This window comes from Fusarium tjaetaba (genome assembly GCF_013396195.1).
Source record: "Fusarium tjaetaba strain NRRL 66243 chromosome Unknown NRRL66243_c0000191, whole genome shotgun sequence".
In the NCBI taxonomy this organism is placed as follows: domain Eukaryota; kingdom Fungi; phylum Ascomycota; class Sordariomycetes; order Hypocreales; family Nectriaceae; genus Fusarium; species Fusarium tjaetaba.
The window spans coordinates 71-15,666 of NW_023501387.1; the positions used below are offsets into that span (position 1 = coordinate 71).

A 15,596-nucleotide genomic window follows, 5' to 3' on the forward strand; every position below is an offset into this window, starting at 1 on the left:
TGTCCCCCAAAATGCATCCTCTGTGATATGTGTGATCTTTGAAGCTGTTGTTCTATGAAGTCCTTTGCACTGTCGTAGTCTTTGTACGGCTGATTGCTATTCTGCATGAAATGCGTATGACCAAATTGGTTTACAGCAGATTAGTTTGATTTCTGTCACTTTGTTGGCAGCTTGGCTTCACAGGGGGCACGGATTTCGATTTCAGTAGGTTACAGTGGGTGCCTGGGCAGTGATATTGTCTTTGTACCTGTGAGGTGCAGAGCTCAGATATTGCATATGACCTCATCACGCTTCTCCCAGCTTGAACACTCCCCATTATCTCCCAAACACCAGCAGTAGACGCCCCTGAAATTGGTACACTAGGAATACTGGGCTGCAAGGTATAGTGCATTTAGTTTCCAAATCATCTGCCATCGATTCGCTGTGATATTACGCGAGGGCTGGGACCCCTTTTCCCACAGATTCAGCACCCAAAATCTAACGCCGAAGCACGAGCTACACGGGTAAACCTTTCCCGACTTCCTTCCAGCAAGTCGTCCCCAAACACAGTTTTCTTCCTTCCCACTCCCCTCCCATCTTCACTCTCACTTCACCTCCACCTCACACCTTTGGGTCCTCGACATCTCCCTGGCCATCTCTACTGACATCTACTTTGTCACGACAGAGTATTTGGGAGCATTCTCCTCTGCGGAGTTGGGCCGCGCCGACCTTCTATCCGCATGGTCGGTGCCTCCTCCAAGCCCTAATCAAACCCAGGGCGGTCCCCCGTTTCCGTGCTCTCTTGACACTTGAAAACTACAAACCACCAACAAGCCATAAGCCCTTCCGCTTCGAATCGACAGAAAAGGCCTTCGCTTGGGTAAGTTGCTATCACTATTTCTAAGCTTTATTGTTCCGCCTGCGGGTCTCGTCACCTCCTGTACAAAAGGCAACTCGCTGACTATTTTGTGTTTTTCACAGCCGTGGCATTGGCGGCTTCCACGTTCAGGTCACAATAAGATTTCCTCCTGCGCACTACATCACTCTAGCGTTTGGTTCTCCTTCGAAGGTATGTTTGCTTACTTATTCTCCTCCATCTCCATCTGCATATCATGAGCGTACCGTGGTACTACGTTTTTCCCCTCGAGAGCAAACATCACGAAGCCACACCTGCACCTCAGTTCCTCTGTCTTTACTCCTGCAGCTGGTCTCCCAAGGTGTCTTGAACAGCGCTGAGTGGAGGGTGCCAGTTTCATGCTTTTTCAATCTCAGCACACTCTGAAATCCATCTCCATTCCTTGCAAATATCCGGATGCCTGAGCGTTGTGACTTCTTGGCAATGTCTGTTTTCTTCTTCATGCCTCTCGATCTGGTTTCCAATATTGCAATCGCCAAGCTAACCTTCTTGATTTCCAGATATCCCTTGCTTCTCTGGATCCTAAGCCCTGAATTCCACGACGAAATGCCCCGTCGCTGGTTTTCCGATCGGCTCCACGATGCCTGGGGGCGTGTGGCGGGTCGCCGTGGACGGCAAAGAGACCAAAGAAGCCAAAGTCCTCAGTACTATGCGGAAATTGTGGCTACTCCTGACCAGAGCCCAGATAGGGCCAGCCACCTCCACCTCCGTCGAGGTGCCTCTCTCCCTGACCTCCTAGCCCGTGCCGCCCTAGGGCGTGTTCCCCCACCGCTTCCTCTTGATAGCCAAAGCCTTTGGGACACTCCAGCACCTGCCATTTCTCCTGCTCAGTCCCAGTCAAATGGCGCTATCGGGCTTGGAACTTTCCTTGGGGAGTTGGAAAGAGAAGTATCCCGCCATGATCAGCATTTTATCCCAACAGCTATCATTACGACTCGCAACACGGCGTCCATCGACCAAGGGACTAGGTGTCAGCCCTGGATGATCCCCGGCCAAGTAAGTTTCACTTCACTACAAGCCTCGCCTTCACAATACATACCCCTTTAATCGCCAAGCGTGTGGCAGCACAAACATGTGTCAGCAATGTGAGCTGACAATGGAAATAGGATTTCTTCCCTGAAAGTCAGCCACTGGTTCCTAACCATCTAAGAACCGGATTGTTTTCGAGGTATGTCCGGCATACGCTTATTCCTTTACCACGCTAATTGCGACTTTCCACAGCTCTCAACCCGAACATCGCACGCTTGAGCCATGCGACTGCTGCAGCCCTAGATTCTTGTTCGGAGACTGGCGGGCCTTGACTCTAGACCCTCTCACACATACCTTTACTCGTCACGAATCTTTGGCATCGTCCTCTGAGCTTCGCGGCCGAGACGATCTCAAATCACAAGACAAAGCCTTCGCGATCCCCATCAATGTTATTACTAGTCAGCCAGGCTAGGGGCACCTGCTGCAAACATACATTGCCGACGTTCACAGCGATGTCTTTGCCCTTCTACTTGATGTTCTCGTCTCCCCGAACGGACTAATTGGTCAGGAGGACGAGCTTAACCTCCCGCTGTTGCTTGCCACACTGTCATATGCTCTAGACCAAGGCATGACCCGGGAGACCAGGAAGCTCAAGAGAACTATTGATCGATACATCCCCCTCCGCATGTTCCACCACAATCCTCATACCAACTCACCTCGTCTGGAGTTTGAGTACTACGAGTTCCGTTCCGAGGAAGTCTACCAGGCATGGCTAGTAGTCTCTCACGATGTAAGACTCCGTGACTACCTCTCTCTCAGTGAGGTGGTGACTCTTTACGTCTGCTTAGTGCCTAATTGGTGTTGGTCCGGCTGCATTCACGACTACGACGATAAGTTCATAGAAGACACAAACACTGCCTGGGCTTATATCAAGGGCGACCCTGGGAGTCAGTTTGAGCAAGTCTTTCAAAGCTTCTTCAACCGCACACGACTTGGATTGCATTCCTGGACTGGAAGCGATGCCCCTAGTGGTGGAGACTAGATCTCTGTGACCAAGACCGATACTCACGAAGAAGCTCTGCAAGCATTGGGTGATCAACCCCAAGCCCAACCAGACGGCGCTCTCAACCTCTCAGGCGTCCTGTTCCAGGGAACTCGGAAGGCANNCTCGTTGCACTTTTCACTGGTGTGCCTGGGGGTTCGGGTCACAACCCAACGCCCGGGACCCAAGGTGCCCTTCACGGGTGCTCTTGGTGACATGCGCGAGAACCCACCCAGGGTTCTCGTTGCACTTTTCACTGGTGCTGGCGGGGGTTCGAATAACAGCCGAACGCCCGGACTTGAGTAGAGCAACACCAAGCTGCGAGAGATGAGTGAGGCCCTCGACTCCTCATCTAGAAGCGACGTAAGTGTTTTCCGTCCCTTATTAAAACAGATGATTAACATTGAACTCAGGGGGACGACGAGGCCTCATCGGATGAAGAGCCGAATGAGTCTATGCGTCCGTGAGACGACATCTGAGCTCTTGAGGCAGTTGGTTCTCGATGCACTTTTCACTGGCTTGTGTGAGGCGCGTGATGTGAGCCATCAGCTGTGGGGACTATCAACTCAAAATAACACTCTTAGAAAGTACTTTTCAATGGCGGTGCTGGGGAGATTGTTGATGAGTCAGTTGAAGATTGGGGGTTTCACTGGTGTGCTGGAGGGTCTGGATTACGATTAAATGCGTGGAGGTTGATATACAGACTGTATTGTGCCCCCTGTGGCTATATCTGGCATTTCTAGTAGTGTAGAGCGTGACATTCGTCGAATTCACAGAGAGATATATGTGTTACCTCGGGTTGATTGATAGTCAAAGCTTATGATATCTCAACGAGACATATCAAGCCAAGACGTCAAACACATTCCAAATACAAGCAAACTTTCAAGAACATGTTGGCCAGACTTCGCTTCCGTCACCTATCGATGTACCTAAGATTAGATTTCTATCGTTGGAACTTTTCCGCATTCCCCTGCCCAAATTCTCGATCATGTCACCCCTAGAATGGCTCGGATGCACCACATCGGTAAGGATCGCGAATCCCTAAAACAGTACCGTGGAACAGCAACAATGATCTATCAGGTCAAAGCGAGTACATCCAACTCACCTCAAAATCACATTCTGTGCTGGACACAGTATCCTGTTATAAACTTTGCCTTCCTGCTTCCAGTGTAGTTCGCGCTTGGAAGATCATATCACTCGGCAACAGGTTACAAGGGAAATGCTGCGTTGGATTTCAATTGGGGCGTGGAACGGCTCGAGATACTGTTCATTATCCCTGACTGACCTCCATGATGAAGACAGAGGGGTCTTCTTGTCTTTTTGGGTGTCTGGCGAGTCTGTTCATCCATCGCTGTACATGTAGAAGACGTCACTGGGACCAGGGGAGAGAATGGGAGAGTAGGTGGTGACTTGCTTAGGGTATTGGGCGTAGAGCTGATATATCGTGAGATTCTGTATATACTTTCTTTATCCTTGAGACTAATTAAGTTCAGATATAGTACTATCCACCAACCATACGATGTTCCGGAACGCCACCCGCAGTATAGGTCTCTCTGTAATCGAGCAGGCCGCAATCGGTTTCGAATACTCGTAGTGTTCGTTCATGATGCTTTACGCTGTCTTATCATCGCTTTCATACGCCTTCGTCGTGGAAATCCAGCATGTTGCAAGATCTTGTGATTCTTGGTCATGAATCATATGTGCAAGACAAGACTTCGCCTCCCGATGCTTGTCTAAGCAGGAATAACTGTTGTAGAGTCTGGTACCGAGGGCTCCTCGACACTGTTTTGAAGCCGGCTTAACCCATGAGAAAGGTCGAGAAGATACGATGAGGGCAATCTCTCATGTGTAATGCCAGCACCACCATAAGTCGGGCCGCCAACGTGGCTCCAGGGACGTAACGCACACCATGCCATTGTCAGACACAGTTGCTCGATGATGGATGCTAATTGCGCCAGGATATCTCGGTCTTCGGATAGCTCAATCGTAAGCCCATGCAGTCAAGATGGTTTCGATCGTCAGGGACAAGTGTGGCGTGTTTGCAAGTTGTCGGTTGAAAAGATCTTACACTCAAGGAACTAGTCCAAGGTGTCGATGTCTGCAGGCTGGTGGAATGATCTTATTGCGCGCTGGTCTTCTGTAGAGCGGCCGAAGATACGTGGGCGACAAAAAGGGTTTGTTCGGAAAGCGGCGCAACGTGGGCGTAAATGTTGTCAATCACCTGTACTGGTCATGGGGTAGACTTCAAGAGGTACCGTCGTTTCGGCTGTAGGCCATAAAGTCTGTAGCTGCTCACTTCATGTCAGCATCTAAGCTGTAACTCGTGTATTGCGCGTCCAAAGGGATAGCTCATCGTTTTCACTATGATAGACCATGTTGGCAGACCTCTGGAGTCATGCCGGCAAGCTCTTTGACTTCGGAAGGTGTAGTTTCTGGTTTTCTTGTAAAGAAAAGAATAATCTGTGCGGTTTCTGACTGGTGTTCCTGATGGACTTTGGACCGAAAGGCGACTTGTCGTGACGGAGGCTGAGGTCGGGTGTCTTGCCTTGACAGACTCGAAGCTTGTCTTTGACCTTCAGTTTAGCTGTACATGAAAGCTTTGATGAGGGGAGCCAGAATGGTAGAGATCCCAGTCTCGACTCAAGGCTCCTCGCCTGTATGGCTTCGTCTGTTTCCGTCGAGATGGCTCATCTAGTCAGATTCTCGAAAGTGTGCTTGCTTCTCAAGCTGAATCCTCAGAATTCGGCGTCCACCTGCAGGACTTCGCACTGGTCTTCTTTCTATTACAACTGTGGTTATCTCGGACGACAGCAAGGGCTATTGTGTACACGACAAGTAGCATGAGGCGTTTCCATATTGGCCCAAGGCGACGTGTGTTTCTTCGTAGTTTTGAGTCGGAATATACTCGAGGATGTGGTGATCAGGGGTTGTTCACTTCTATCTTAATGTCAAGCAAGTCAGCAGAGGATATGCAAACCAGATTAAGAGCAGATAGAATGGCTCAGTAGACCTGTATTGATGATACACATGTGAAGAGAGATATGTCTCGGATCTTGAGTGGCTCCCAATACAGGGCACGCGTAGTTTTGTGTGTCGAGTGAGTAGTGGCCTGCCTGTGCCGAATTCTGCGACCAGGAAGACAAGTCAAAGGAAGTAACCGCCATTTGCTAGCGTGAGATCGCCGGACTTGAGCGGGTAGACGAGCCAGATGACTCAGGCTACCAAGGAGGTGTGGCCATTGTTGTTCCATGATTTCTGGACTGAAAGAATATTGTTGGTGTTGCAAGTGAAGGTAGAAAGCAGTCTTTGACGATGCTGGATAGGCAAGTAGGATATGTGCAGGCTGTCAACATCTGAATCGTGAGTTTTCACGAATTACTAATTACTCAAGTGACGCTCCTTTGTGTATCAGTTAATTGATACAATCAGCTCTTCCAAATGGTGAGATCTCTGGTCAAACTTGGCCGGCTCGGAGCCTTGTGAATATAGTCTCTCTGTGCTCACTGCCTACCACAACCCACTACAACAGGTTCAACCTGTTATCTTCCGTAGTATAGTGGTCAGTATGCAAGCTTGTCACGCTTGAGACCCGGGTTCAATTCCCGGCGGGAGAGATCCAGCCACCTGTGATACACAGGCGATCATTTTTGGCATTTTTGCTCATTTATTGTAGATGCAAGAAACATCCATTCTGACAGTTATTCAATTTTTGTGTGTTTGTTGGTTCTAAACTTGGAACAGTGACAACAGATCTTGGCGTGCGTCGCCGGGGTGTTAGGGTGTGTGCTTCCAGGGTCTTGCTGCGCTAATTACAGTTAGCTGATCGCAATGATCGACATTCATGCATTGGAAGTTTGCTGGACAAAGTCCCCTGATTCATGCCTCATGGTTTGCTCTTGGTTTTGTTTGTCATGAGCAGCAATTGCCATGAATGCGGTCAAATCGAGCACATACTAGATTGTTTTCATTTCACCAACTAGTGACACAAGTGTTGGAGAGCGATTGGTGAGCGTTTACAGCTAAGACCGATGGTTGTTCAACTTGGAGACATCACGTACAATGCGCAATTGACGAAAGTCGATAGAAGCAAATAAGTATTGAGTATGTATTCTATCCAGGCTCTTATGGCCAATCAAACGCTATTATAATGAATAACTTGTCATCCTCTAAACCCAATGACCTCGACCAAGAGGTTATGCAAAAATATGTGCTAGAAACATTCCATCATCAACCAGACTTTACTCGTCGGGCTGGACCTGGGAGTACATGCAGGCAACAGGCTTCTTAACCTTGGCGGCCTTGACGGAGAAGGGAACGCAGTTCTTGTTACCGCCGGGGTTGTCGATGCTGTTGTAGACCCAGACAGACCAAGAGGTCTTCTCGAGATCGTCGCCGTTGGGGCAGGCAACGAAGCCAGAGCCGCCGTTGGTGAGGATGCCGTCCTTGTCGATCTTCCAGCCGTTGCGCTGGCCGTTCCTGGGCATGGGCTGAGCGCCGGTGGTGTAGCCGAACTTGCCCTGGCCCATGCCGGAGAAGTCGACGTAGGCCTGCTGGCGAGGGTTGCCGACGGAGTAGAGCCAGAGCTCGTCGCCGGCGAGCTGGAAGGTGACTTCGTTGTGGTGCTTGCCGTCGTAGCAGCTGGCCTCCTGCTTCTTGAGCTTCAGCTCGAATGACTCCTTGTTGGCCTGGATGTAGCTGAAGTGGATGGGGCTGGCGGAGCGGAGGGCGAGACCGTTGAAGTAAGTGTACTTGGGAGTGGTGTCGGCCTTGGGGGCAGCAGAGACGACGCCAGCGGCGACGAGGGGAGTGATGAGAAGAGTCTTGATCTGCATGATGGCGGTTGTTTTGTTGTTGTGGTGGCGGTTTAGAGTGGTGGAGTTGAGGTTGAAAGTGTGAGTGATGAGTGAGTGAGATAATGTCGAAAAGAAGACAACATCAATAGTCTTATATACAAATCCTCTCCCCTTGATCGTCTTCATCTCGCATCGTCATAGCTGAGAGATCGTCTTCGGCAGTTGCCCCAATAACGGGCTCTAAGCCCCAGCACCAGTCCGAAGGTCCGCGGTGAGGACTGAGGGGACGGAGGCATGTCGCCCGCCTCACGGAAGAATAGGGAATACGAGGTATCTCCACAGTCCACTGCAACTCAACAATTATCTCCCTGAAATAAACCCACTGCATCCCCATAACGCATTGAGAGCTCAGGCGGTCGAGCCGAAAACCCCTAGGCCCAAGTCCAGGCCCTGGAAGCGTTGCTGGACATGGCTAAAATTGTAAGGGTCAGGCCAGCCATGGAACGCCAATGGACACCAACGCTAGGGATAACGGCAGCCCAAAGCAAGCTACCCGTGACCAGAGCCCAACCCCAGGCCCAGGCCCAGTCCAAGCCAGCAATTGAGCTCTCTAAAATTAGCATCCTCCAGCCTTTTCTAGAACCTATCGTTCGATGCCGAGGCACTCAATCTCGCCCTAGCTAATGCGTGGACCCTCCGTGCTTGGCTACAGACGTCATAGTCTCGATCCCCAAAGGCCTAAGCGAAGCTAAACGGCCCTGACCATTTGCAATGACCATGGTATTGAACTTGTCTCTGGAGCCATCGCCACAAATGGAGCTCCTCGTAAATGCGAGCTTCTTCATGCAGAGACACGTCGTCCAAGAACGATAATTCAGGTGAAATACTACATCTGCTGTGATGCCGAGTTCCGCTGTTCTGTTGATGTTGAAAACAGTCGGAAAAGTTTCTTCATTAGGGGGTGGAAGTCTACCCGGAAATAATGGCCTACGTTAAGGCTCTAGGTTAGGAGCAGGAACATTCCGTCATGATCAGGCACTCTAGGCACTCAAAGTCTGCCAAGGTCAAGCCCCATAGAATAGTATCTCGACATGGGATGTTCCTCGCAGAAATGTATCTATTTGTGGCTGAGCATGAATAGGAGAATAGCAGTTTCTCCGCTTCCATGACGATGAATAACATCCATGGTTCAGAATGCCATATACAGTGGAAATACAAGGACATTGGCAGTGGGCCATGCCCAGTTTCAGCTATAGCGCCCCAGATTATGAAGTCCGATCCTTGGACTTTGCTCTTGACGTGGTATTCCAAGCACCTGATCTGCAAAATCTAACGAGATTGGACAGAATAATACGAGTTAAAGTGCCGATCAGCCCGTATTCAACGACAACAGTTAACATGATGTTGTCACCATTCTGATATCATTGATTGAGTCCTTTTGTATGAAGTGACAATTGAGTTTTTGACGTTGCTTCAATTCGAATGGAACAATACTGCTAAAATAGGTGCTAACTAAGGTGTTGTTGATCCGGTAACAAGTGCCGTGGCTGGTGGATATAATTGTAGTTTTGCTAGGATAGCCTCGCTATACTGAAGCGTAATCAAGATAATCAAACCTAATTATGCCTTGTTCAAGAATAGCTCTCATAACGTTTAGAGCTTACTGTCTACTTGAACTATCGTCAACCAATTCTAATCTCAGGATACAGCCTTCACCACAATAACATCTCCGTAGCTGTACATAATTCAATTCCCCTCCAATTCTATACCAACCCTGCCCCAACAATGCCAGCATACGGGACTATCATAGCCACATCCCGAGGCAACATTGAGAGGCAGCCTGCAGCCTCTCCTTCTCTCGTATAGTGTCGATCCAACACAAGTAAACTTCGCTTCGTGAGATCATTGTCGAGCCAAACTCTTGGCCGAGTTTTCATTCTTGCTTTCATGATGAGGATGATCTACGCTCAGGCGGTGGCAAAGACTTACACCCAAAGCGCGCCAATCGTGGGGTAGACCACGATGCACACGATTTCTTCAAAAAGGCACGTTACATCTCTTGGCATTGGAGATCAATATCACAGTCGATCATTGAGGCTTTGGAATGGCAGAACGTGCCTTACTCGGGATAGGTTCTGGGCAATGCAAAGGAGCTCATGACAACGAGAGTCGTTTTGCCGCCGCTGCACTCGTTAGACAAACGCCACTGAAGATTGAATCACATCTTGTTGAGTATATTCGATGCTGAGCCTTTTACTACCAGAGACCTTTGATTGTGGAGAGTGCCGCTGAGTATGAGATTGACGGTTTGGTTGCACCCGGAACATCCAGCATCAAGAACATATGTCTAAGCCACGCCGAGGTCTCCGGATCGACATTGTGCATAAGCATCAGGGCCCCCAAAGCTCCTGAAATGCTCAACATGCCTATTGGAGGGCTGCGACAGAATTTCGGGACGGTACAGTACGAGGTCCCAAGAGCTTGGGAAGAATTATTCTTCAGCACAAACACTTTGACAGTGTTTGAGCTCGACATGTCAGATTTTGATTCATAGAAGGCAAAATGAGAGAACGATCTGATGGAGGATCTGGAGCAAGTAACTGGCGAACAATACCAGCTTGAGAAGAAGTTAAATAACATCCCCTCTATATGAATATTTCAAAGGAAAGAGTTACAAACTCGATTGTCACATTGAAGAGCTTTACAGTAAAGATAAACAAGGTAAATCTATGTAGTGAACAGGACAATCTCGGGCGTTGCTAAGATTTACAGAGGCTATGAATTGAAACTCAAAGACGAGCCCTGGCCACGGCCAGAGCGGAAGCGTGAGTAGATCTATATATATAGGAAACCAAGAGCAATATTTGAGTTTCAATTAACAGCCAGTGTGTAGATAGGCTACCTCACTAACACGGTATTTCTTGTGCAGCAAGGATATCCTAATTACACTTGGCAATAATCTAATTTTCAGAAAATCATGAAAGCAATTTACGTATGAGGTGAAATGAGGTTGACATAGACTATATCGCAAGATAGTGGCAGTCTAACTGAATAAGGTATATGCGTAAGCACACTCCATAGATTTCTTATCTCACTCAGCTACAATTAAACTTCTCAACCTCGACTATCCCTATACTACTGTATCAAGGTTCCTGATTGGATCCTCAAATCTATCTCTGAAAGCAATACCTGCATTTCACCACATCCAAACATGACAACATTCTCATCTGTTCCCCCATACATTCTCGGCGGCGCTTGTGTCAGCCGTGGGATAATGGCTCTCCTCTCACCACGAAAAGAGTACGGCCACGTCGGTCTTCCTCTCGAATCTAGCAAAATCAACACGGAAGGTAGCTCTGTTTCACCTCTGATGTACTTCAAGGGTCTTCGTGAGATATCATATGGGCTTACGTTGATGGCGTTCCAATATCAAGGCAATGAGAGCGCCGTGACAACGTTTTCGGCGATTTTGTCGATCGTGAGACTTGGTGATGGATTGGTTGTCTGGATGAACGGTGGTGATGAGCTGAGATATAAAGCTTCTGGCCATTGGATTACAGGACTGGGGTTTGCTGGATGGGTGATTTGGAGATGGAGTTACTAGAGTGCCAAAGGTGGATGAGAAGCTGCACCAGCCAGCAAGCATAGACATATGTTGATTCAGATGGTCAGAAGGGCTGCAAAATTTCTAAACACGGCTCAGTTCAGCGCTTTTCTGGATATAAATTAGTGTCTATGGTGTCTCATATGCATTCTTCCCGAAGTTGTGGACACTCGCTAAATCCTTCTGCAGAAGACGTGCTACGACTATCGAAAGCATTCATTTGGAGTCTCTAAAGCTATTTGATCTCCATATTTAGACTGTCTTTAGCTTTGCCTCTTATCATAGCTGTGGGTTAAGAAATACCCCCAAAACTTGAACTGGTGGGGCAGGGACATCACCAACTCGAGATCAACTGGTACCTGGCTGCATACCTTTGACGGACCAAGACTTGATATTTCTGGACAGATCAATATTTTAGCTGTGGTAAAGTTAGGTCGTGTTTCATGAGGCTTGTGGTCTCAATATGGATCGACGACAAACGCTCGAGGAGCTCAGAAACGGAAGACCAGATAGATGAGTTACAAAGTACGGGTATCAAAAAAATGCAGAATGGACTTAGGATGCAGCCTCTAATACCCTTACACATGTATGGGATCATTTACGATACTTTATCTCGATCGTAAATGTCATTCTCGAACCTTTGATGGTCTAATACTCAACCTCCAGGTAGCAGTGACTTGACTTACATGCAGCCAGACTGACACTTCCTCATGATACCAGCACCATTATCTCCAGGCTTACTTCCCTGTGTAACTTAAGAACTCAATTGAGATTTTATACGTAAGGTCTTTTATTTCGTAATGTTTGAGACGCGGTCGCTGTGAATGAGGTTGACGCCGCTGTAGGTCGCACGACAGGGTGCCTCATGGATTGACAGTCATGCTACAGCAGATCGTTCGGTGTCCATTGGTGTGCAGAAAACATTACCTATGTATAAACAAGGACCGGGAAAACTTCGTTTTCGTATGTGAGCTCACCGCAGCAAGGAAAGAGAATATCCCTGCTTCGATCTTCACCGGTCGCATTATGATGCGATGTCAACAGGAGGTCTGGATCAAAAGACGCAAACGAGCCTATCCTCCAGTCATTCCCTACCAAGAGAGCAACACTCGATAGCTTTTATCGTCCATATAGTCTCACCTTATGGTCGCGCGATAAGTAACCTTCGACCATCAGTGCAAAGTTCCCACATCCTGTGTAAATGACGCACTCAATCATTGCTAAAGCCAGAATGTACCAGTCTATTTATGACCTTTTTTGTTTTCCAGAATACATTTAAACCAGTCATGATCTGATTCATGTCTCTCCGCTTTGAATTGTGTTCCGCTCCCTGTTCATTGGTATCACAAAACCCTACTCCGATCCCCAACACCAAACCACATTTTACTCAGTGCTCAAGTTCCACAGTCCATCGCCCAAGTAATGCGCGTCTTCGATCACGGGTCCCTTACCCTTGGCCTTGACCTCCTTGGTTCCCACGACGAGTGTTCCCACTGCGCAAGCCTCCTCCTTGCCCTCAGCTATGACAACCACAGGCTCACCCTTGACAAGCTCTCTGCTCCATCGGCCCTCCTCGTCCATCTTCTGATCCATCTCCTTGCCCTCTTGTAGACCCTCGGGGGCGCCATCAGCAGGCAGTCTGCCTCCTGGGGAAGTCAAGCCAGGGGCCATGAGGGTAGCACCTGAGAGGACGAAGCGAATAGCACCACGGTCTATGCGAATGCTGGGGAACGCTTGAGGGAAGCGGTGTACGAGACGAAGGTGAGGAACGAGGATGCCAGTGAGATCCTGTTGGTAGAAGAGAGGTGTCGAGTCAAGAACGTAGAGGGTGTTGCGGTCGGTCAGCTTCATGCTTGACAGGGACGCCTTCTTGGGCAGAATCTCGTCGATGTAGGGGTTGAGAAGAGGGTATGTGTCGAGAAGGCCCTGGCGAAGGGAGCGCTGGACGGAAGATTTGAGCTTTTGCTTCGGTGAGCCCTGGATTCTGGACATGGTTAGATGAGAGCTTTGAGAGGTTTCATGGTGGGGGAATGTACTCTTTCTTGAACATTGTGGTGGATTAACGGCAGTGCCGAAATGATTGTAACAATAGAGTTGAGCTATGTGGTATATAGAACAAATAAACAGAAAATGGATGTTAGAGAAGCTGGGCTTGTCGTGTCGAGTCGTGTCGTATCGTGTCTTGGTGGGGTGCTTTTGGTATGGAAAAGTCAAGTCGACAAGTGCCCCGCGGCATCAGGTGGCGGGGTAAATCTCGAGATGCAATAACAGAGGCACAGCACCAAAGTCTCCAAAATAATTAAATACCATCACAGAACACGCGATCACAATTAATAGACACAGCGGACATGTTACAAGGGAAATTCATGATCCTGTTATTCTCTTGCGCCTTCGCCATTGCAGGCGAATCCTGTTCCCATCATTATCGTACATAAACAATGCCCTTCCCCTCCTTTTGGTGGAGGGGTCAAGTCAACCAAGCACCGCTAGATCAGCCCTTGACGACATGTGAAACAGTTCCGTCATCCTTGAGGTGAACGTTGAGTCTGTCCTCCTTGAAGTCCTTTGTGACCATCATTCCGGGCTCGATGATGCGTGTCTCCTGGGGGAGGTCTCGCTTAGCAAAGACCTGTTCGTCAACGTTAGCAGCGTGTTTATACGGTGTAAGGAGGTTTCATGGACGGCATACAGTCTCGGTCGATGTCTCTTCGTCGGAGAGCTTCTTGCCGACAAGCTTGTTCTGCCACTCCTCGGCCTTGTCGCCGGATGTTGAGTTGATACCAGGAACGACAAGAGGCATGATGGGCGTTTTATTTGTTTTACGTGAGAGTAGATGGTTCGATGAGTGTAGTCAAGTGTACGGTGTTAAAGAGAAAAGATCAAAGAGTCGGTTGCTTCCTTTTATACATAAAGCTTGCGTGCAATCACTGCATTACATACGAGGCAAAAGCAGGAAGCTCACGCCAAAGTTGATGACGTAGACTCACATGGCTAATCCTCAGATTCAGCTCGATTGGCTACGCGTCGGTTACTCAAGGGACAAAACATGACGTGAGTGCGTGTGCAAGAGGGGAAACGTTTGAAATCGATCAAGATCTCGGGTATTTTTTTTTGTTAATTATTTGCTGGAGAAATGATTGACAAGTGATGTGTCTTGGCATTAACTAGAATTATGCTTTTCTGTCTATCTCAGGCACTGACCACTACGAGGTGCTGCTCAGCATTTTCAGCCCCTGAATATCACCTGTATCTTTAGCGAACGGTGGTTGATTCGGTACATCCCGATGAGATAAAGCGATCAAGGCGGAAAATATCAGGATCTTCTGTTTGCAGGCACAAGGTTTGTTGGGATCTATATGATCAGATCCTCGAATTGCCTGCGACAAGATCAAATCCATGTTGAGTCAACTCATAAGATATACGCTTTTCAGCGTTGGTCTCTGAAGCCTCAGCTCATGACGATATCCAACCAATAGGTGATTGTTCAACTTGGGATAGCCTCAGAGTGTTTGTAAGATGATGGACAGTCATGGGAAATTCCTTCCTTTTCCTCTCTCCCGCCAACAACTTGATCATCTGGTAATGCGATGCAGGTCTCGATGGCGTCGGGATGCGCGACAGGGTCCATCTCAGCTGCATAACGCCTGTGGACGCATGTAAGCAGAGGCAGAGGCAGAGTAAGCTCAGGGTATTGACCGCCTATACAACATTCTTTCTCATTCTGTCTAGAGATTTATCTCTACAATCTGTAATCCATATTGTGTTAATCATGATACCAACTATTTCTCAACAAACACATGGCAATTGCAACAAATAAAGTCAATCGGGATGCTCTCCTCGATGCTTCACCCCACAACCGTCGTCGCACCAGATGTAAAACTTGGCGTCGATTGGTCGCTGCACCGCCATCCTTGCCAGCTACTAGTAGCTGTGCTGTTATCCGCTCTTTCAGCCACTTCAATCAGCGCTTGCGGGAAGACATGGCAAGGCTTGGGCTTACGTAGGTGGGTGGTTTGCGCAAGGAGAGCCCGAGAGTCAAGTTTTATCATAATTGAACGACAGTGACAACTTCTTGCGACACTCCGTAGATTCTTGCTGTAGAAAACATAGTTCTCGTAGCAATGTATGTAAACATGTCTCGCTTCTCTTTGTTGATGTTTGTCTTTGTCTTGAATCCAGCTCAGCCCAGCTCCAGTGCCGGTTAGCGGGTTTAGCTAATAAGTTTCCACCCGTGATCCTGCATCATCAGCAAAGTATCAAGCATCAGCCGTCATCATGGGCATGCATTGGCGT

General features: G+C 48.4%; 5 protein-coding genes across 5 annotated transcripts; 2 read left to right on the plus strand and 3 right to left on the minus strand.

Annotated features, from left to right (window-relative positions):
- Nucleotides 1-1,441: 1,441 nt before the first annotated feature.
- Nucleotides 1,442-3,212, plus strand: FTJAE_8704 (uncharacterized protein; the record flags this gene model as incomplete). Its single annotated transcript, XM_037355549.1, has 4 exons — nt 1,442-1,891; nt 2,002-2,063; nt 2,375-2,654; nt 2,922-3,212. The coding sequence occupies 4 exons, from the start codon at nt 1,442-1,444 to the stop codon at nt 3,210-3,212; spliced, it is 1,083 nt and encodes a 360-aa protein (XP_037204197.1).
- A 3,932-nt stretch (nt 3,213-7,144) lies between these two features.
- On the minus strand, nt 7,145-7,738 carry FTJAE_8705 (cell wall protein; the record flags this gene model as incomplete). The annotated part of the gene is made up of 1 exon (XM_037355550.1): nt 7,145-7,738. One exon carries the CDS (start codon nt 7,736-7,738, stop codon nt 7,145-7,147), a length of 594 nt encoding a protein of 197 aa, XP_037204198.1.
- A 3,172-nt stretch (nt 7,739-10,910) lies between these two features.
- FTJAE_8706 (uncharacterized protein) lies at nt 10,911-11,303 on the plus strand (the record flags this gene model as incomplete). Its single annotated transcript, XM_037355551.1, has 1 exon — nt 10,911-11,303. One exon carries the CDS (start codon nt 10,911-10,913, stop codon nt 11,301-11,303), a length of 393 nt encoding a protein of 130 aa, XP_037204199.1.
- Nucleotides 11,304-12,686: 1,383 nt separating this feature from the next.
- On the minus strand, nt 12,687-13,295 carry FTJAE_8707 (PUA domain protein; the record flags this gene model as incomplete). Its single annotated transcript, XM_037355552.1, has 1 exon — nt 12,687-13,295. One exon carries the CDS (start codon nt 13,293-13,295, stop codon nt 12,687-12,689), a length of 609 nt encoding a protein of 202 aa, XP_037204200.1.
- A 499-nt stretch (nt 13,296-13,794) lies between these two features.
- Nucleotides 13,795-14,103, minus strand: FTJAE_8708 (pua rna binding domain protein; the record flags this gene model as incomplete). Its single annotated transcript, XM_037355553.1, has 2 exons — nt 13,795-13,932; nt 13,993-14,103. The coding sequence occupies 2 exons, from the start codon at nt 14,101-14,103 to the stop codon at nt 13,795-13,797; spliced, it is 249 nt and encodes an 82-aa protein (XP_037204201.1).
- Between the last annotated feature and the right edge of the window lie 1,493 nt (nt 14,104-15,596).